The following is a 22,877-nucleotide window of genomic DNA, read 5'->3' as shown; positions in this document are numbered from 1 at the left end:
GCTATGACATTTTGGCAACGTGTTTCTTGGTACATAATCCAGCACAGTTGTATCAGTTTTGAGGACCTCAGTGGCTTGAGAAGGCCAAGGACACACTAAAATTTCATCTGTCTGGGGCAAATATATGGTTATCTTCATGAGGTGGGGAAGGATCCTTTATCTGTTGCCATGCATGGGCAAAGGTGGTTCCGTAGTGTGGTGGATGTGACAATGCACAGAACCAGTGCATGCTCCAAAACATGACCTGGCATGAGTCAGTATAAGCCAGAGCATTTTTAATGCTGGTTTCAAGCCTGGAAAAATGAGGAGGGTTGCAACAGGAAGAGCATCTGGCATTAATAATGTTTCAGACCAAATATGCAAATTACAAAATGGATTTCCATAGGGGATCAATAGAAGTCTTGGTTAACAATGACCTCCACAGGTACTGTTGTCCACCAGGATACCAGCAGAAACTGTGCGACTGTTGATTGAATGAAATAGGAGAAAGAGAGGCAGATATATATAGTGCCCATGCACTGGTTGCTCTAACCGGGTTGTTGTAGAAGAATAACAAAGTGATAAGGAGTTACATTCATAATATGTGTGTTTGCAGATTTGGAGAAAGCTTATGACAGGGTCCTGAGGATTTGTGTTTTCAGAAAGCTGGGAATGGCAGAGAAGTATGTGAGAGTGGTGCAGGATCCTTAGAAGGACAGTGACAGAGGTGAGATCAGCTGAAGAAATGGTGGATGTTTATGGTGGAGGTTGGATTGTATGAAGGACTGGCTCTGAGCCGTGTCTTCATTCATTGATTCATTTTCTGACACTTATTTGGGTCATGGGTCACGGTGGCAATAGGCCAAGCAACTCATCCCACACTTCCCTATCCTCGGCCAAGTCCTCTAACTCTTCCTGGTAGATCCCAAGGTGTAACCAGGCCAGCTGGGAGACATAATCACTCCAGCACTTCTTCAGTTTTGACCGGGAACTTCTCCTAGTTGGACGTACCTGAAAGACCTCTCTAGAGTGATAACCAGGGGACATCTTCACCAGGTCATCTGGCTCCTTTCAGTGTGATGATGCAGTGGTCCTACATTGAGTCCCTCAGAGTAGAATCACTTTCTTTTTGTTTTTAATTTTTTGGGACTGCTTGTTGGACAAGACTGGACAGGAGTCTCCATGGAGGCTAATGTTTGTGGATGAAATTGTGGTCTGTCATGAGAGTAAGGAGGAAGTTGAGGGAAGATTGGAAAGGTTGCGGTACTGTCTTCAAAGAAGGGACATGGTAGTATCAAAGCAAGATGAATGAGGTGGCAGAATGCTAAAGTTGCACGAAGTGTCGTTGGTGAAGGAGGATGAGTTTAATTACTTAGGATCAGCTTTACAAAGTAACTTGGAGACTAGCTGATGGTCTAGTAACTAGGTGATGGTCTAGTGGTTAAGCGTTGGGCTTGAGACCAGAGGATCCTCACTAAGGGCACCATTCACTAAGGGCCCTTGGGCAAGGTCCTTAATCCCCTAGTTGCTCCCAATGTGTAGTGGGCACCTTGTATGGCAGCAGCCTGACATCGGGGTGAATGTGAGGCATTGATGTGTAAAGCGCTTTGAGCGTCTGATGCAGATGGAAAAGCGCTATATAAATGCAGTCCATTTACCATTTAATACATTGTGTGTTAAGGAGGCGAAGAAGGATATTTTTAACTTTCAGCAAACTAGTTTAGGACAAGAGTGCCTTAATATATATTATGAGGCATTGTTATTGTTGTGAATCAATGAACATGCATCAATTTAAAAAAGAAACCCTGCCATAATGTCACATAGATGTGCTGTTTTACAATTCTTTAGTAATAAGTAGTTATGCAGGCATGTCCCTTTCATGAAGACCATCAAATCATATTGTTTGACATGTCTTTCACCATTTTAACATTGTTAGATATATTTAGATGTACTGCCTAAACTTCGGTGACATCATCTGTAAAAGTTTCCGTCGCAGCCGTAGCAAAGCGAGAGGTGATTCACACACAGCACCACTTTAGAATGGAAAATCAATGAACTAGAGTTCATATTGATAATTTAGCTCACTGGTAGATTAATTAATAGCATGGGGCACACGAGGCTCAATCATGGCACAAACTGATCGTGGTTGTGCACCATTTAGTGAACTAACACAGTGCTCAGCTTCTGCTGTTGCGTGCTTTCCATTTGCTTTCCGAGTGGACCATATTTTGGTTAGAACCCAGTCACAGCCAGCATGGAAACACAGACACATCACTGGTCAGTAAATGTGGGATTTTATTTGTTTTTTAAATCTGTATTTATATTAACATGCTGGCCAGAACTGATCATGAGCTGTTTATGAACAGAACATAAAAAGCTTAGCCTGTAGTCCCTCTCGCACAGAAGTGTGTGGCATTTAGACACACATGTAGCCCTCACCACCCATCTCTCCACAATCTGCCACAAACATGTCACTACCCAACAAACATGTCACACAATGCCACACAGTTACCAGCACTTACCAGGGTGTGGTGACTGTTCTGGTCATGTTCAAAACACTCACCACTCAACTTCACTTGTCGTGCGGTCTCCCCTTGCATGCCATTAACATGCCATTAAGATGCACACGCCATGCGCATGCCTTCTGTGTGACAGGCTGGAAAGCACCAGGTTGGTCAGACACGCCAAATCCATGAAAAAATCGAAGAAAACAAAGAGTCAAAACACTGACCAGGAAGCAGCAGATTATGAGCTACAATGCATCCTCAAAATTCTACATACAATACCCCATAATGACTATGTGAAACAAAGTTTTTTGATTTTTGCAAATTTAGTAAAAAAAAAAAAAAAAAAAAGAAATCACATGTACATAAGTATTACCAGCCTTTGACATGAAGGTCAAAACTGAGATCATGTCCATCCTGTTTCCATTAGTCATTCTTAAGATGTTTCTATAGCTTAACTGAAGTCCACCTGGGGTAAATTTAGTTGATTGGACATGATTTAGAAAGGCATACACCTGTCTACATATGAGGTCCCACAGTTGACAGTGCATGTCAGAGCTTAAACTAAGCATGACATCAAAGGAATTGCCTGTAGACCTCTGAGACAGGATTGTCTTGAGGCACAAATCTGTGGAAGGGTACAAAAACGTTTCTGCTGCTTTGAAGGGCTCAATGAGCACAGTTCAGTTCCACTAGGACTCTTCCTAGAGCTGGCCGTTTGTCTAAACTGAGCAGTTGGAGGAGAAGGGCCATAGTCACGGAGGTGAACAACAACCCAATGGTGACTCTGTCAGAGCTCCAGCATTCCTCTGAGGAGACAGGAGAACCTTCCAGAAGGACAACTCTGCAGCAATCTCTGCAGCAATCCACCAATCAGGCCTGTATGGTAGAGTGGCCACACTGAAGCCACTCCTGAGTAAAAGGCATATAGCAGCCCGCCTGGAGTTTGCGAAAAGGCATCTAAAGGACTCTCAGACCATGAGAAACAAAATTCTCTGGTCTGATGAGACAAAGATTGAACTCTGGTGTGAATGCCAGACATCATGTTTGGAGGAAACCAGGCACTGCTTATCACCTAGCCAATTCCATCCCTCCAGTCAAGCAGGTTGGTGGCAGCATCAGCAGCAGGAACTGGGAGACTAGTCAGGACTGAGGGAAAGATGCACAATATACAAAGACATCCTGGATGAAAACCTGCTCCAGAGCACTCCTGACCTCAGACTGGGGTAATGGTTCATTTTTCAGCAGGACAATGACCCTAAGCACACAACCAATATATCAACGGAGTGGCTTCAGGACAACTTTGTGAATGTTCTTGAGTGGCCCAGCCAGAGCCCAGACCTGAATCCAACTGAACAACTCTGGAGAGATCTGAAAATGGCTGTGCACCAACACTCCCAGTCCAACCTGATGGAGCTGTAAAGGGGAATGGGCAAACATCTGAAAGACAGGTGCGCCAAGTTTGTGGTATCATATTCCAGAAGACATGAGACTGTAATTGCTGCCAAAGTTGCATCAACAAAATATCGAGCAAAGGGTGTAAATACATATGACTTATGATTTCTTAGTTTCTTATTTTTAATAAATTTGCACCAAAAAAAATGTTTTTCATATTGTCATTATGGGGTGTTGTGAGTAGGATTTTGATGAAAAAAAAATGTATTTACTCCATTGTGAAATAAGGCTGATACATAAAAACTTGTGGAAAAAGTGAAGCACTGTAAGTACTTTCTGGATGCATGGTACATTAAATGCCACTGAATGTTGTGCACACACAGCAGTCACATGGCATGCACAGGCAGAGGTCACACACGTTCTGTGTGAGAGGGGCTTATCTTTGTGTGCCAAATGATGCAGGGTTTTTTTGTGTTGTAGTTGTTATTGGGGTGTTTCCTTTGTTTAATTTTTGTGAAATAGAGGTTGGCCTGGATTTACAACTACTGTAGAATCTGGTACAAAAATGTGACTTTTAGGTCAAGATAATAGGATGGTAGAAAATGAGCTACATGGACAGAATTACACACTGGATGAAAAACATGATCTCATTACACGATACCTGATTTCAACAAGTAACACATGCTAGGGCACATACAGAACCTGCAGGGACTACAGCTGTTTATTCACTTGTGTTTCATTACTTGTATATTTCAGCAGGAGAGGAGGCAACTCAAGTGAAACCTTTAAAAATATTTATTTCAAAAGAGTTGGTGATGTAATGAGACCCCATTTTGCACAGCATGCAATGTCTTCCTTTTGATACAGGCCTCAGGGCTGATATAGGACTTCCTTTAATAAACATGATCTGAAACAGTGGTATTATAATGGAATGCATTTATATAGCGCTTTTCCATCTGCATCAGATGCTCAAAGCGCTTTACAAATAATGCCTCACATTCACCCCGATGTGAGGGTGCTCCCATACAAGGTACTCACTACACACTGGGAACAACTAGGGGATTAAGGATCTTGCCCAAGGGCCCTTAGTGATTTTCCAGTTAGGCTGGGATTTGAACCGAGGATCCTCTGGTCTCAAGCCCAACGCTTACCCACCAGACCATCACCTCCCTTATTACAAACGGTACTAATTTTTTCAGAACAGTGTTTGGAGTTTGCCTTCACTAATTTACAGTACAGATGAAAAATTTGGGGATCTTTGCTAGCCACACATTCTATTCATTTTTTTACTCTAATATTCCAGTATTCTCTATATTTGATCTCATACCTGCTCATGTAGTGGACATCATGTTTCTCCCTATGGTGGCTAGCTTAACTTGTTATCTGACACTTACATGAAGATAGGCTCCAGTGGGCAGAGTGGCCCAACAACATGCAATGAGCTCAGATTACTATGTGGCTGACAAAGTACACGTAAGTTGAACCAAACCTAATGTATTTGCATTATATATAATCAAATAAACTTCTTTTGGTTGCTCCTGTTAGGGATGGCGTAGCAGATCACCTGTCTCCATCTGACCCTGTTGTCTGCATCTTCTTCTGTGACACCATCCCTTTGCATGCCGTCCCTCACCACATCAACAAACCTTCTCTTTCTCCTCCTTCCTGGTGGCTCCATCCTCTGCATCCTTCTCTCTATATACCCTGGGCCCCTCCTTTGTACATGTCCGAACCATGTTAATCTCACCTCTCTGACTATGTCTTCAAACCCTTCTACCTGCATTATCTATCTGATATGCTCATTCCTCCATAGTATTTAGTTCTCCTGTGTGCACCTTCCTCCACAGTGTACATAAATCTGTGCTCCTCTTTCTTCTTAAAGTATGTATTCAACACAACCATTTCCAACCTTTTTGATCATCTACAACCATCTGCCCATTTGTCTTCCTCTCCTTGATACTATATCTACCATCAGTTCCTTGTGACATCTGTTGCCTTCACAAACATGTCCATTGAAGTCCTCTCCAATCACCACTGCCTACCTATGGGGCATATGCACTGATGGCATTGATCATCGCTTCTTCAGTGTACACCTACTTTACACTCATCACCCTGTCAGACACACACTTAACCTCCAACACACTCTTCATATTCCATTCCTTTAAATGACTCCAAAACCATTTTTCTTCCCATCTACACAATGGTACAAGAGTTTGAACCCAGCTCCAATGCTTGTGGCCTTACTTCCTTTCCGCTTAGTCTCTCCTTTCAATCATATCAGCCAACTCTCTCCCTTTATCAGTCATACTGCCAACATTCCAAGTCCCATATCTCACTTCCACATTTCTAACACTCATCCTCTACCACTTCCTGCAGACATGCTCTTAATATTTGCCCCACAATTTCTACCAGCACAGCAGCACTGGTGGTGGTTGTTGTCAACTGGGATTCAACTGAAGAATATTCGATTGCAGGTCTGTATGGTTAGTTTGGCAGATTGCCCTTCCTGACACAATCTGATTTATTTATCTGGGCTTCGGAACAACACTCCAAATGCACTGGCTTGTGTACCCAGTGTGGCTGAGATTTGAGAAAATTTACAGCGTATGCCCTTCTTGCTTCTACCCTCCTCATTTATCTGGGCTTGGGACTGGCACTCAGAATGCACTGGCTGAACAACCCATGTGGATGATTTATATCATCAACTCATAGTAAAACATAAAAAGCATACATTTTATAGCATGACAAGTCCAGTTTGGGAGCTTGTGCTGGTGCTGTGCTTCACAGCATCCATGACACCACAGCACTGCCTTGGGTCCTGGACGATAACCACCCAGGCACACAACTGATCTACCCATCTGCTGCAGCAAGGTGAAAGGTGGGCATCACTTTGCTCTTCTCCAGTCACTGGGTTCCTCAACACTCAGGCACCTGTGTGCTAGATCATAGAGGAATGCACCACAGGTCCAAAATGTTGACACTGATGCCGACACTACCTCACAATGCCAGTGATACTTGCTTCAAGGTGAGCAGAAAGGTCAGCCACCAGTGAAAGGAGAGAAAAAAATGTTCTCTGTGTGCAGCTGTGTTGACCTGACTTCTGATGAGAACAGACATCTCATCCAAACCCAGATAAACTGGAGCAGTGTATAAGACTTTTTCTCCCTTTGGGAGACTACAAATTAAATTTGACATAACTCCTCTTAGTTTCCAGTTCTTTCCTTCTCCATGGAAGGTGTTGTGCACAGTTTGTGAACGGTTTGTGCATATGTTTACTGTAGTTATTGGTGTAAAAACATTCAAGGATGGGAAAATGCAGAATACATGGATGGAAAGCTGAACAAAGAGTGCATACATTGTAATTAGTGGATTTTCCTTGTAAACATGGTGCAGGGCTGTGTTAAACATTGAACACATACGGGTGTCCTTAGAAACATAACTTACAGCATGATGAAATAAAAAGCTTTAAGGTCACAACAGACTTCATCTTGGGGATGTAACATGAGCACTGTCTGCTCAACCATCCATACACAGAGGTGGGAAAGTCTTTGTGATTAAATATGTGTGATCACATCATCAGAAACATTGAAATTTCCCATTGTTATTTTGTGTTCTTTGAAAGAAGAATTAACATTCAACCAGTGGTCCAGAAGTAATGAACTTGTGCACTTGGCATACCACTTCTACGTCTTTGTAGGATGATTGACATCTCTTTTGATTGTCAGACTGAGTGCTTAAGACCTTTTAGAGGATTTAAACAATCTGTGATGTGCCATATGAAACATATTAATGCATCAAGCTCTCATGTAACGACAAGGCTCACAGATGGCGGCATGGTGGATTAGTGGTTGGCACTAGTCCCTCATAGCAGGAAGGTCATAGGATCACTCCCCTCCCCCCCTTTCTGTGTGACATTTGCATGTTTTCGCCGTGTATGCTTGGGTTTCCTCTAGACACTCTGGTTTCCTCCAAGAATGATTAACATGCTTATTTACGGTCTGCTCCTTTCTCTGCCCCTGACTAAGGCAGCGTCTCTACATCTGGAGTTGGTCCCCAGGTGCCGGACTGTGGCTGCCCACTGCTCCTAGTGGTTGGATTGTGTCTAACTGTAATTAGGATGGGTTACATGCAGAGGACAAATTTTATTGTATGTATGTGTATATGTACAATAAAGGCTCTATTCTATTCTATTCTACTCTATTTGCATGGCAAATAGAGTAGAATAGAGTAGAATAGAGTAGAATAGAGTAGAATAAGTACTGTTGTTCCAAAACCCAGATAAATGAATCAGATTGTGTCAGGAAGGGCAATCTGCCAAACCAACCATACAGACCTGAAAGGACGAACTGAAATAACACCTTTCAGCAACCAAATAACTGTCACCAGCCTGTATATAGTGCAACAGTTCAAGATATTGTTCTTTATTAGATTAGGTGGAATGTTTTAAGACCCCATTTCGCTTAGCACAAATAAGCATGAATGAAGCCAAATCAGGCCAAATGATCAATAAAGTCAAAATTCGAGATGCAGTTGAGAGGGACAAATATTCAGTCAGCCATGTATGAATGCAATGTGAATACCCAGAATGTGGGCCAAAGTCGCCTCGACTGATTCGTGCACATTCAGAGTGCAGCAGCACTCTCTCTCTCCCTCTCTCTCTCATGTGACGGTTGATCAAGCGGTATTCAATGCAGACACTGGATGGTGCGCCAACATCCTGCCTTTCAATACTATCCGCCATCGTGGTCAGTGTGGTCTGACCATGGTCTACTCCCTGGCAGGTGGTTGCCACCTCATCCGGGTTGCATTGGGGGGACCACTTGGGACATTCGGCTCGCAGTTGTGTTGCACTGGGGGGGCACTCAGGCCATTCCGTTCGCAGTCGTGTTACGTTGAAGAGCTGCTAGGGACATTGGGCTCACATCAGTGTTGCATTCAGTTCCCACTCAGGTGGCACTCAGGTGCATTCTGGCTCATCCATGCCACAGCCAGGGCATTTGGCCAGGTTCTGTACTGGCTGGTTATTGCAGCATGTCGGTCGACCCTATTTAGGTGTTTCGAATGCTGAGACTGCAGTCAGACTGCACTTCGACTGCCATTTGAGCTTTTTCTACCTCAAACACACCTTGACAGTTGGGTGCATGTGCTCCGCATTTGGCCTGGCCGCGCAAATGCGCCCAACTGTGTGGCTTGCACTTAGATAGCTGTCTGAGGTGTTTGAATGCACTGCGACTTTGGCTGAATGGCAGTCAAATTTTCATTCGGTAGGCATTTTTCTCCTTCACCCAGGTAAGACTTCTGACATGGTCTCTGGTTCAGGAATGGCTTGACACTGGGAATGTGACACTTGTAGCCCATTTCCTGGACATGTCAGGGCGTGGTGGCTCTTGCTGCAGTAACTCCAGCCTCAGTCCACTCTTTGTGAAACACTCCCAAGTTCTTGAATCGACTTTGCTTGACAGTCTTGTCAAGGCTGCAGTTATCCTTGTTTCTTCTGCATTTTTCCACCCATACTTTTCCCTTCCAGTTAACTTTCCATGAAAATGCTTTGATCCAGCACTCTGTGAAGAGCCAGCCCTTTCAGGAATGGCATTCTGTGGCTTACCCTCTTTGTGGAGTCAGAGTCGGAACAGGAGGAACGTGGAGCAGAGGGCTCATGTTATGTCCATCCAACATTAATATGTTTTTAACCTTTTAATCATTATTTATGACCTATACTTAACATCAAATGACATGAAATATAACAAATAATGAAATATGATATTTGCATCATATTTATCTTAAATTGCCATACGTTGTGGCTCTTAGTAGAGCGTTTTCAAACAGACTGTGTGTTTCATAGGCAGGATGAAATGTTAGGACACCGGTATTTTGAACAAAAGTGAGATTTTGTCCTTGTACACACAGTGAAGGCATGATAACATAGTGCTGACTGATGATGTAATCAAAAACAAGTTTAAATGGTCGTGGCTGGAGGTAAAGGACAAGCTCAGAGATTATTTCTCAGACTATGTGAGGAAGCTGATTGCACCTGATGTTATGGCCACTTTAAGGATGCTTCAAGTGGAAAATAGTGCCTCCATAACACCGCCATGAAACGCAAAGTTCCCAAAAAGTCCGTGCAATCAACAAAACAACTTCCAGGGATGTTTCTCACCGAAAAGAAGGCTATTAATGGTCAGGTCTTTGTAAAAATTACCTGATTTTCGAAAAAAACATTATTTCCCAAATTTCCTTTGTTCATGAAGTGATAGGTTTCTCGTTGATTCTGGGTTTTTGATGAAAGCCAGATCATGTGTTTTCAGTGTGTTGACTGTGCTTAAAAAGCTGGTCACTCACTTACTTAATGCAACCTGTTTTTACTTTGAGCAACCTGGAAATGGCTGTGAACAACTTAAAATGACAATGAAACAGTTCAGTTCCAAGGGTTGATTTGGGTCCTCAAGTGTCGTAATGACTCAATTATATCTTCATTCAATCTAATATGTTTGATTCTCACTGATAAATGATAAAGCAGCACTGGCATGCAATGTTAAAATTGATTATTTTACCTCATATCATCTTGAACCTCATTGTTTTGAATCTATACAGCTATGAATAACAAATTTATTCTACCATTTAATATCATTTAAATATGTTTAATGAGTTTGCATTGCTGTGCAGTTTAAAATTTTGCATAATTGTGTCCTCATTTTGCCTTGACTTCTGTCACGAATGGAAAGTTGTTGGAATGGAAATGAGTACAGCTTTTTCCTGCTACTGCAACCCCCACTCTGTGTAAATATGTAAAATACAAACATTTTGTAAAATGCAAATATGTTTGTGAGCAAATATGGATTTTTTTTGTTGTTGTTGTTCTATTCTATTCTACTATTCAAAATGCACCATTTGGTGCATCATTTAAAAAAAAAAAAATCCCCGGGTAGGCCCCCCAGACCCCCACCTGAGGGAGGGTAACCACCTCCCACACTCTACCCAGCATTGACACTTGCAGTCTGACAGTTTCAGGTGTTTTTACCTCACCATACTTACATGTCTGGAATAAGAGAAAATGGGTCATTTTTATTTTTTCTGTTTGTCAGTAAAATTAAGTCCCCTTGGCAGCTCTTTTTTCACTCGGGGTTGCCATAGCAGATCTGAGGTGGATCTGCATGTTGAGTTGGCAAAAGTTTTACGCCAGATGGCCTTCCTCATGCAACTCCACATTACATGCAGAAATGTAAAATCAGGAACCTTCTGCAACAAAACCAAGCACACTAACCACTTGGCCACCACCCCTGCTTCAGTTTGCCAGTGATTTAAAATTTTATTAGCTTATTCTAAATATAAAGAGAAAATCAAACCAGTTTTTGAATTTCTGCTCAACTTTTTTTGACCAGGAAAAAAAAAATACTTAAAAAAGGTTCATATTTAATCTTTTGTATTTTAAAAAGATTTCTGTTGATTCTGATTGTTTTCTTAGCTGTCTCCTTGTTTTACGTTAAATCCTAGGACGCAATCACGAAAGAGTGCCTATAAAAAGGTAGATGGTGAACAGTTTATAATTTGACCGTAAACAAAAAGAAAAAAAATCAGATTTTTTTACATTAATCCCTGTATTTATTGACTCTGCAATATAGAGAAATTTCACTTTCTGAAAAATATTGAACTTTCTTACACTATTCAATTTTTTTTGAGATACACTTACATTACAGAATGTTCTGTAAAGTACATATTCTCATGATGTCATAAGGGTAAGCAATATTGATGGCCTTTACTTTCATAACACAATAATGGCCAATACATTTGATTGAATCAGCGATAGTGGCAGACATTTAAGAAAAGAAAATGATAATTTCTCAAATCTTGGATTGCTGTACTGTATATCCTTTGCCATTCTGTCAACAAATTTTCCATTTTAAGTGGTTGACCTCTTACTTTGCATTTCCTAATTCCTTTTTCCATGTAAATTCACAACTCAAGACTGCCGCACTTTAAGAAATCTTTGCCAGACCTTAACTCTAAAGAAAAGACCTCATTATGACAGTAAATTCAATAATAATATGGCTTGTTGGTGAATGAGCTTAAAAATAAAATTGTTGCTTTTGAATATACAAATGTCTTTCGGCAAAACCACCACCATTCAGAACTGTTTCCCACAGTGTACGCTGGTTTACCGATGAAAAACCTCATACTTGGAGCTTTTTTCCCAAATGTTACTTGATGTTCTAATTCTGTATTCTGGAAACCAAGGCAACTAAATTAAATTTGTGACTTTCCAATGAGGAGCACATTTTCTTTCTTAGAAACACTGCTTAATCTGATTGGAATCTTACAACCTTTCAGGTTACTATTTACTGTGAGTACACAGTTAACATGAGTGTTGTGCATTTCTCTGGTTAAAGTCAAGAAACATCTCACTGCGTGTTTGCAAATCCAAATGTTGAAAAAGCTGCATGCAGATTTGGAAATTAGATTCTAGTTTTCTTTGAACATATGCAGATGAAAATCTCACTAGACACAAATCAATGTTGTCTTTTAATCTTCAGGCTTACAATATTTGTGTTTTCCCAGGTCACAGATTTGAGGACAATCCTGGGGTGAGACGTCACCTGGTGAAGAAGTCAACCCGATCTATTTTGAGCCGAGCTAGCAACCCTTCCACCCCATTTACCAGCCTGAAGAAGAAGAGGAAGACGAAGCGAGCAGCAGATAAAACTCATGAGGTTTGCAACATACTACAATATGATTACTGTTATGAGAATGAGAAGAACTCACTGACAGCTTAAAAATGAACAGACACACACCCACACACACATAAAAATATATTAAAGGATTATTAACCAAGTGTGAGGTCTGTACGGGGAAATATCAGACCAAGGTGTTGGTACGGACTGAACGTCAGTGAGGTGAGTGCAAAAAAAGCAGACGTCTGATATCCCTGTACAGACCAAGCAGACAAGGTTAATAATTTGTTTATTATATGGCTATTACACATATAAACTCGCAAATTTACAGTGTCACCGTCGTGCTGACGGTGTTGAGGTCATTCACTTTCTTCACCTCCATGAAGAACTTGCTAACAGATGGTCCGGTCGTTAGCTGGTAAACTTTCAATCCGAGTGTTTTTTCCGATGCTGCTTAGATATTTACTGAGTACGTTCATGTCCGACTTGGTTTTTACCTCCGCCAAGGAGGTTATGTTTTCGGTCGAGTTTGTTTGTTTGTTTGTCTGTCTGTCTGTTTGTCAGCAGGATAACTCAAAACGTTTTGAACTGATTTTGATGAAATTTTGTGGAGTGGTTGGAAATGACAAGAGGAACAAGTGATTAAATTTTAGTGGTGATCCGGATCACGATCCGGATCCAGGAATTTTTTAAAGAATTCTTCACCATTGCGGGATAGGGGGAATTTTGACATTCTAGTTTCTAACTCCACAAAAACAAGGCAGAAAGGCTTGAAAAAAATTAAGGTGTAACATAGTCAAATGTTCTATCAAACAACAATGTTTGGTGATGATCGTATCCGGGTTCTGGATCTGGTGATCCAGAATATGCAAAAATATAGGGAAAATAGAAAATGTGTCAGTGTGAGGTGACAAATGAAGCTGGAAATGCACAACTAACACCAAATTGTAGCTGAATCTGTGCTGATTCAGTAAGGTGTCATCAGATTTGATGTAGCTTCAAATGTTATGGAGCTAGATCCAGAAGAAAACCGCCATTACCGAAAAATCGTTTTTATACAATAATTTTTTAACTAATAAAGACATAAAAGTGATTCCAAGTTCTAGTGGTATGTTTTCATGGTCAAGGATGTCAAATATAAAGGAAAGAAAAGTGTATGTATCATAGTTTTGGTTGTAACACTGAATTGTTGAATAGATCACTGTGCCAAAGAGGGAATCTCTTTAGGGTCAGTGACCCTATGGCCTTGTGTAGCACATGCAACACTTAAAAAAATAGTCCTATTTCAGAATTTACTGTTGTTTATTTAGGGAAGTGTTTCATAAATGTTAAAAAATTCATATATTTGCAGTTTAGTTGAATAATAAATTGAATTTTGTCTCTTATTTGTTTTTTTGTCTATAAGCACATGCAATATCAATATCAGTGCTCAAATGACAGTAGCTTCCGGGAAAGGTGCAAGTTGCAATAAACTGTGATGCCAAGTGCTAAGGATACATGCTATCCAGTCACAGCAGATGAAACTTTTTTTACTAGCAATCATCATTGTTAGACTTTTTTAGGTTCAATGATTCCACGGCGTGTAGATGTTATGGCGTCAGTGACCCCATGGCCTTGGCGGAGGTTTGCACTCTCCGAGTGCTTCTAGTTCTAATCTTGTTTTTAGCTTCCTGTTTTGTAATAAAAATATGCGTTGCGGACTGATTGTCATGGTAACCGGTCCGGATATGGGAAAATACCTGACCGATAATCAATCAATTAGAGCACGCGTAGTGACGCAGCCATATAATACATATGTTTTACTTCCATCTTCAGTTGTTTGTGGAGCTGAATGAACTGATTGTCGAGAAGGATCATGAAATGCGTTGGAAAGAGCGGGCTCGCTGGATCAAGTTTGAGGAAGATGTGGAGGAGGAGACAGATCGATGGGGAAAACCTCATGTGGCTTCACTATCTTTCCGTAGTTTGTTGGAGCTTCGCCGGACTATCACACACGGTAAAATGTTATGCATGCACACTGATACAATGCTGCAGTTCTGTTATGCTTTACTGATACACACAGTGGGCTTAAAACATAAACTGTGACGCAACGCAATCTAGCATCACCAGCTGTTTTACTCAGTTGTCTTCTTCTATCTAGGTGCCATCCTTCTGGACCTTGAGCAGAATTCTCTGCCTGGTATTGCCCATCTGGTAGTGGAGACCTTGATTATATCTGACCAGATCAGAGCTGAGGACAGACCCAATGTTCTTCGAGCTCTGCTTCTCAAGCATAGGTTGGTAACTGCACTAAAAACTGCATATAGAAATGCAGTCCTTTTCCATATGATGCAGAAGCTGAACGTGTTTCTCTATATAACTCACGTTCACCTGTTCACACGCACGCACACACACACACACACACACACACACACACACACACACACACACACACACACACACACACACACACACACACACACACACACACACACACACACACACACACACGTCAGCATACTGCTGGGAGCAACCTGGGCATTAAAGCACATATCTTAGGGCTCCTTCACACATAGTACAAATAAGTACAACTCAGGGCGACTCACGGCGAACAGCTCGTATGAGTGAACCACAAAAACATCACGCCGACAGATAGGCGTGCACCATGCCACTGTGACAGTTTGTGCATGTGGGAACACAGTGCCAGCAGTGCACTGCCTGCTGTGAAGAAAAAAAAATGTGGTTACACATGGCGCAGCTGCTGTGAAAAAAAAAAAAAAAATTAAAAATTACATGCCACCCATGGGATTTTAACCTGCACTTTCCAAAAGCTCTGCTTGCCAGTCAGAAACTGAGCTACCATCACTGTCCTGTGAAAGGTGTGGGAAACTGCCTGATATAAGGAAGGACATGGATGTATTTAAAAAAAAAATAAAATCACACACCATATTAAAAACACTGCATTTTATTGAATCCCTCTTATGAAGCAGATTATGCAAGTCTACATTGATCTATCTATTCCTCTGTAGATGCCCCATTGTAACAGACGTACAGTCATGAAATGACATGAATTAGAAGCAGGGCGCTGTCATCATGTCCACATCTGCTGGCGCCATGTCCAGCCAGCCCCGCATGCATGTCCTGCCTGACACGCATGTCTTGTGGACAGCACGCCGCAGGACTGACACCGCGTCATGTGGAACAAAGCTCACGTCGGAGACGTGACAGTCAGATTGCCCGCTGCGTGTTATGATCTCACGGTACATTTCAACCTGGGGTTGCCTGTCAATGTGCACGCCGTGTGCGCGCTCACTCGCTGCAGCCCGTCACCACATCGATATATAGGTTTTTATTTATGTCCATGTGAGGACAGCAAGCAGACACACGTGCATCACAGTGGGCAGTTGTTAGTCCATGTACATCCAAACACAGTACGTGTTGTCCAGCCATGACATCCAGATCCACAGATCTCCACAGCCACTTCTGTCGGTGGCCACACCCCCTGTCAGTTCAGCACACACACCAGCATGTCACTGTGTCTGTTTGTAAAGCCACACTTGTGGGGCTCTTCGACAAATTTCACATCCAGCTTGACAGTGATTGTCTGCTGACTGTTGTTGTGTTAACAGTGCGCTTGGCCACACATTTTCGAAGTGCCAGGCAGGCAGTCTTAGATGTCCGTTCGTGTCACCTGGAATTTGGCCGAGACCTGCCGCGAGAGGGTTTGATGGGCTCTCACAGCGCATACTCTGTCTTTCAGCCGCTGGTGTGTGCAAATAGTTGCAGCAACAGGTGATTTTACATGTTTTGCATACGATTCCTGCTCCATGCACACTAAATGCACAATTCAACCAAATTCACACTATGTGTGAAGGGGCCCTTAGTCTAACCAACATTATAATTCTATACCAGAATATAAATTATTTCTTCCAAGTCATTCCCTTTTGTGAGGCCTGATATAGCTGATAAAAACATAATAAGCCAGAGTGGGTCTTAAAAATGCAAGGCAGATCCATAACCATTTTGATCCAGATTTCTGACAGCATGTTGGAGACTTACTTATATCTGCCTGAAGCTCATCCTGTGGATAGTTGTAGAACAATTTATACTTACACTAACGCCATCATGCACTGTCAATCTGTGTTTCTTTTTGTGTACAAATGTAGTATGGCTTTCAAATCAAATTCTTGTATTTTGCTGATCAACATATTTCCACCTTCACCTCCTTTGCAACCTGCTATATATTAAGAAAAAAAAATCAAATATGTCTGAATAAGATTGGATAAGCACAAACGCAGTAGTAAATACATACCTTGAAAGACACCTGCATGCGCTGACTTTATTTCTCCTGTGTTCGTACACAGCAGCCATGTAGAATTTCATCCTGCTGTGTGGTGGTGCTCCGGTTCAACACAGCTTTGTATGTGAAAAAAGTCATTTTGTCCTTTAAATATTTCCAAATTCTAAAAGTTCCTGCTGTTTCAAGTCATGTGTCCACATCACAGTTGTCCCATTAAGATCACAAACACAGCCATCTGCCGCTGTCACCCACCATCTCTTTCTCTCTGACTCTTCATGGCCGCACTTCTCCAAAATCGGATAAACTTTTGTGGCTTTCTCTGTGAGTCTCACCGGCTACCCAGTGTAGCTTAGCATAGTGTGGGCAAGATGACATTTCCTCTCCATGATGGCAGCGCAGACATGACCCTTTCCACACTTTCAGGAGACACAGTGTTCTTTGTTGCTGTTCTGCTGCCCACACGGACGGAAGGGATACATCCTTATTTAGATTCAGCTATTTTTTAAAGCCCATTTCCCACGGTGTGCTTGGTTGCATTTTTCCAGTCTTTCCGGGTGTCAAGGACAAAATTCTCCCACTTTTCAATCGGCATCTTATCCTTGGGAAAGCTGTGCACATTATAGCCATCATGACTGGCATTGCTGCATCCTCCCAGAAGACACTTGTTCACCATTTTGACATATTCAACATGAAGCTCCAACAAAAACACCTAATTCCAAATGTAAAAAAAAATCCTTTCTTCCTATCCTTTTCAACACACAATCCAAAATGGTTATGAAGGGCAGTCCCCAATGTGACATCACACACATCAACATTTCTCACAGGCTTGCAGTTCTGAGCTTTTCAAGCAGTAGTTGAACTCAGACTAAATTCTCTGTGTTTATGGTTCAATATCTCAGGTCATATGGCACCAAAAATAAAACACAATACACCATTATTTTCAGAATTCTTAATGCATTTTAAATAGTCAGCTCATTTGCCATTTCACTGACCAAACATAAGCCCTTTAAGGACCTTTTCCATGGGATGGGGAAATTGAACTGAGGACCCCGCCACCACCAAAATAAATAAATAAATTATGCTTAATTTTAAATAGAGTTATTTGGTCTTGCAAATCTTTTTTTTCCCATCATCAGATGAAACTAAGCAGGTTTCAAGCCAATTCTGGAAATTCCAACAACATTTCTGGTATAGATGGAAAAAATTGTATTTGCCCACCTGAAACTGATTCACCCCCGTGTTTGCATGGTTTGTAGTAGACACACATATGACCTGCCTTACAAGATATTTAACTATTTTGTCTTTTTATTTTGACAACCAAATGCAAAACAGGCCTCATAATAGGTGTTATCTTAATATGCATAATAATTTCAGCTACAAGCATATTAACAATTATATCCTAATGTGCTCACAACACAAAGTTTGTAAGTTTAATATGGATCCTCCTGATGTGCTCTATCTCTGCTTCAGGAATGAAAGAAGAAGGCTCATTCATCTAATATCACCCTTAGCAAAAATCAGTTTGCTGGTTTCCCAGCTCTGGTATCTGGTGACTTGGTTCAGTGACTGGCCAACCTTTTGAATTTCTGCTGCACAGTCAGCTTCTCTGCTTTGTGTTTCCAAAGACAATTTCAAGCCTCAAACATGAACATCCTCTGAGCCACCTTTATTTTTTTCAGTATTTCTATAGATGAGTGATCCCAGAATAGCTTAGTTATTACATAAGGCGCTGTCTAGTGGCAAATATGTGATCTATAAATACATGCATGGGTATAAACAACATGTATTAACAGTCTCCTGCTGTGCCAAACATCCTGTTGACTAAAACTCTCATTGACATGCCAGCTAATTTGGCCAACATGTGACCAATGGGAAAGCATTACCCAGAACACATTATTGATTTTCCTAAGCGGGGTAATGAGAGCGAAAAGGAAGTTAACTAAATGTCAGCCATCAAGCCAAATTTCCACATGGAAATAACAAATGTTAGAAAATACTGTTGAATGTGCAACATTTAAGCATATTTTGTGTTTAAGTTATTTTCTTGTTCAGTTTCCATCTTTTCCAGTGGCAGAGAGGAATGTTTATTATAAAAGGAAGACTTGTGGACTTTGAATTGTTCATTTCTTGTTTGAATCAATATGCCCAGAATTTGCCATAAAAACACAATCCTGTTGGGAAAGTGTAGTGACACAGACCCACAACAGGGGGCGTAAATGAACGGACAATGAAAGAGTCGGATATGAACACTTTACTGTTGTGAAAGAGCACAACCAAAACACAGAGGATTACAGAATTTATGAAAACAGTCAATCCACAAAGGTGACGTGTGGGCAGGCTCGAGGATAGAAGACGTCTGTCCTGAGAAGAACCGGAACCACACGATTTCCTCCGCCACCGAACCTGGAGAATACTGGAGCCTCCAAGTCCCGAGTCCCCAGGTGGCCACCGTCTCCGAATGTCGGATCTGGTACTGCTGGCGAGGAGCAAAAACAGTAAGACATGGGTGCGTGCACACCCAGTAACAACAATGGTGGGGATTCCACCTCCACCTCTAACACACACTCGTGCAGCTCCTGTCTAACCACTTATCTGGTTGGAGTGTGAAGCGAAGCGGTCGCTGATCACACCAAACGCCAATCCCAAAGATAAGGAACACCACAGGAAAGCAGCTGCAAAAAGAGTTCAGACTAAGACACAGTTTAGATTACGGCAGAGAATATTACCTTCACAGGTAGATGATATCTCGGCAACGAGGTGGAGATGACGTCCGGTTTTTATGGAGTGGAATGATGTAGTGAAGATGGATGACAGCTGGCATGAGATAATGAGTGACAGCTGTCACCCCCGGCTGTGTCCGTGGCAGCAGCGCCCTCTCGCCCGCACTTCAGGCAGGGCGCCCTCTGGTGGTGGGCCAGCAGTACCTCCTCTTCTGGCGGCCCACACAACACAATCTGTTATTGTAAAAAATGTTATTGTATTAGTATCATACTGGGTTATATTTCTTCATGTTTGATGTACTTTAAAAAAAAATGACTGCAACAGTGATGGAGAACCACCCACTCCCACCTCCTACAGCAACATCTCCCCATCCCCTGAATTAAAGCTGAGAGATTCCCATTTTATCTCCACATCAAACTTTGTGGAATTGGTGGTGGTGTACAGAGGCAAATTACAAAAACTTCAAAAACAAACAATTACATATGGGCCCAACTCTACTTTATTCTGCAGTTTACTTATTTTGAACATGTTGACTCTCCTGAACAAGACCTAAAATGAGTTGCGAACAAATCAGCAGACAGATGTAATCAGGATACAACGGTGATGTCCGTGATGGAGGAAATAAGCTGCTGAAACTCATGTTCTGAGAACCAGGCAGCACTTCAACTTTTGCAGGTTCTCCATACACAGTAATTTCCCTACAGAATCACAGGCTGCTTCCATAGCGGGGAAAGAGTCATCGCCACTCTGTGACATGAGATTTATGATGTGCACAGAAAGACTTTGTAGTCCTGCTGGAATTTTGTTCACTGCATACTCAGACCACATTAAAGACACACTGGAAATGACTGAAACACAGTTCGCTTCAGTGTCACACCTCATTCCTTTGTCTCAGACTGTTGTCGCGTGCAATTTGGACACTGTCTTATTTGACCATGTGGGCCTAATGAATGAGGTGATGTCACAAAGTCAGAGCAGTGATGTATTAAAGATGTGTGGAAAAAATGCAGCTAAATAGCTCTCTTATTCAAAAGAAGAGGCAAATGTGCATGTGCATTTTTCTTATTTTAACTCAATGACCTGAAGTCACTGGCTGTGTTATGAATGATGAAACATAAATTGCTTTCACACAGGCAATTTAGAGTCACTGATTAACCTAATCTGCATGTGTTTGGACTGTGGAAGGAAAGCAGAGTGCCTCGAGCGTGGAAAATGTAAACACCACCTAGAAAATCTACTGCAGGTCAAGTGGTGATCAACCAAAGGACATGTTTGTTTAAAGACAATGCATACGTATTTACATCATACTAAAATAATATCCATCCACCCATTTTCTTCCACTTAATCCGGAGTCGGGTCGCGGGGGCAGCAGCTCAAGCAAAGCCGCCCAGACCTCCCGATCCACACACACCTCCCCCAGCTCCTCTGGGGGAACCCCAAGGTGTTCCCAAGCCAGCCGAGAGACGTAGTCCCTCCAGCGTGTCCTGGGTCTTCCCCGGGGCCTCCTACTGATGGGACGTGCCCGGAACACCTCTCCAGCGAGGCGTCCAGGGGGCATCCGGAAAAGATGCCCGAGCCAACTCCATAAAATAATATTTTTCTCTAATCTCAGACTAGTGATGAAATTTGTAGATAATACCTCTTTTTGAGATCAGGACACTTGGAGAAAAATAGGAGCATTTTTGTGCTTTTGCCTACCCCTAGTACCTTGAGGTTGCCACACTGGATACCACAGAGATCCATATTCTAACAGAATTTTTGACAGATGCCGTTCCTGACACAATTCCAGTTTGACAGAGAAACGTGTATCTCCTGGTGTTCCTAACTGGACTCCTGGCCAGTTTAACAACATCAACAATAATAACAATGATGCTAATAATTGTGTAGCACCATTAAAAGAAATGCAGCCCAAAGTCATCTACATTAACAGAAGTCATTTAAAATATTTATAAAAAAAAAACTAAAGTGATTAAAATGAAGACATTTCAATTTTAGACAGAAATATAATTAAATGTCTTCAGGTCCATGACTGGATACTAAGAATTTTCCATATTCAGTTTTCATTCTGAGTATCAGACAACACTTAGAAAGAAGAATTCAATTTAAGAAAGAAACAAAAAAGAAACAAGATAAAGTACAATTATTCAGTTATTCAATTGAATTTATTCATCAGCACAAAATCACAAAAACCTGCCTCAAGGCAGCTTACCAGCTACCCTAAACAAGCACAGTGGTATGGGAAAATACCCTGTGGCATTTTCTTAAGGAAGAAACCTCAAGCAAACCAGACTCAAAGGAGTGAGTCATTGCTTAGGCCATTCTACCAAATAACAGAGAGAAGAAACAAAATAAAAACACACAAGGCATGAATAGGATGCATTTTGCAACCTATGCAATGCAGGCAACACCAACCTCCTACACATCCTGTCTGGATGTAGAACAGAATTGTCACAAGGATGCTACAGGTGGAGACAGGGCCAGGTCCTGAGGAAGACAAGCAGTCCATCCAGTTTGTCAGGGCAAGAGAGAATAGGAATGTCCCCCAACGTTTAAACCCAAAGTTTGCTCTCCAAAATTTGCTCTTCAGCCTCCAGTGGTTTCATGAGGCTCCAGATTGAAATTTTTGGTCATTTAATTGGATCGAATAGAACTTTTATATTAATTGGAAAAAAATCTCCCTTAGCAGCGATTGAGATCTGAGTATAATTTTATTATTTTTGGCCTGTACCATAGTAATGTGTCCATTTCTAACAAAGTGGTCCATTAGAGAGTTTGTCTTTGCTAACTGAACGGTTGAAGCTAGTATACATTCCAATAATTTGGAATTAGAATTAAATAATTGGTTATCTCAGTACTGATTGTATGTTTTTCCACAGCCACCCAAATGATTTGAAACATCGTTTTCACCGCCACCACTCCTGCACTAGTCTTCATAGCGGCTACAATCACAGTCATGTCCAAGAAACTAATCCACCATTTGTTACTGAGGAGCATGATGAGCGCCATGACAACAAAGGACCCATATATGATCCCAAACAAGATGTGTTTGCGAGCCTGTTTGTAAGTTTGTCTCATCTTTCAATGTATTTGGGTTTTCCTGTCTTACTTAATGCTATGTGTAGAATTTTTGTTTCTTTTGCGATGAGAACATATAAAAATTAGAAGAATAGTCTCAGATCCAGCTACTGATATAATGTGCACTGGCAACACTTACACATACAGTAGTGTTCAGAATAATAGTAGTTCTGTGTGACTAAAAAGATTAATCCAGGTTTTGAATATATTTCTTATTGTTACATGGGAAACAAGGTACCAGTAGATTCAGTAGATTCT

General features: G+C 41.6%; 1 protein-coding gene across 1 annotated transcript in view; it reads left to right on the top strand.

Annotated features, from left to right (window-relative positions):
* Nucleotides 1-22,877, top strand: part of slc4a3 (solute carrier family 4 member 3) — a 147,274-nt gene that overhangs the window by 83,089 nt on the left and 41,308 nt on the right. The window contains exons 7-10 of the mRNA XM_034186203.1: nt 12,432-12,583; nt 14,360-14,540; nt 14,685-14,820; nt 22,421-22,604. Of these exons, the coding sequence (XP_034042094.1) occupies nt 12,432-12,583; nt 14,360-14,540; nt 14,685-14,820; nt 22,421-22,604 (653 nt within the window). The remainder of the gene's footprint in view (nt 1-12,431; nt 12,584-14,359; nt 14,541-14,684; nt 14,821-22,420; nt 22,605-22,877) is intronic.

Source organism: Thalassophryne amazonica, chromosome 14 (assembly GCF_902500255.1).
Source record: "Thalassophryne amazonica chromosome 14, fThaAma1.1, whole genome shotgun sequence".
NCBI classification, from domain to species: Eukaryota; Metazoa; Chordata; class Actinopteri; order Batrachoidiformes; family Batrachoididae; genus Thalassophryne; species Thalassophryne amazonica.
The sequence above is the reverse complement of the archived record's forward strand: the minus strand, read 5'-3'. Positions and strand labels throughout refer to the sequence as shown.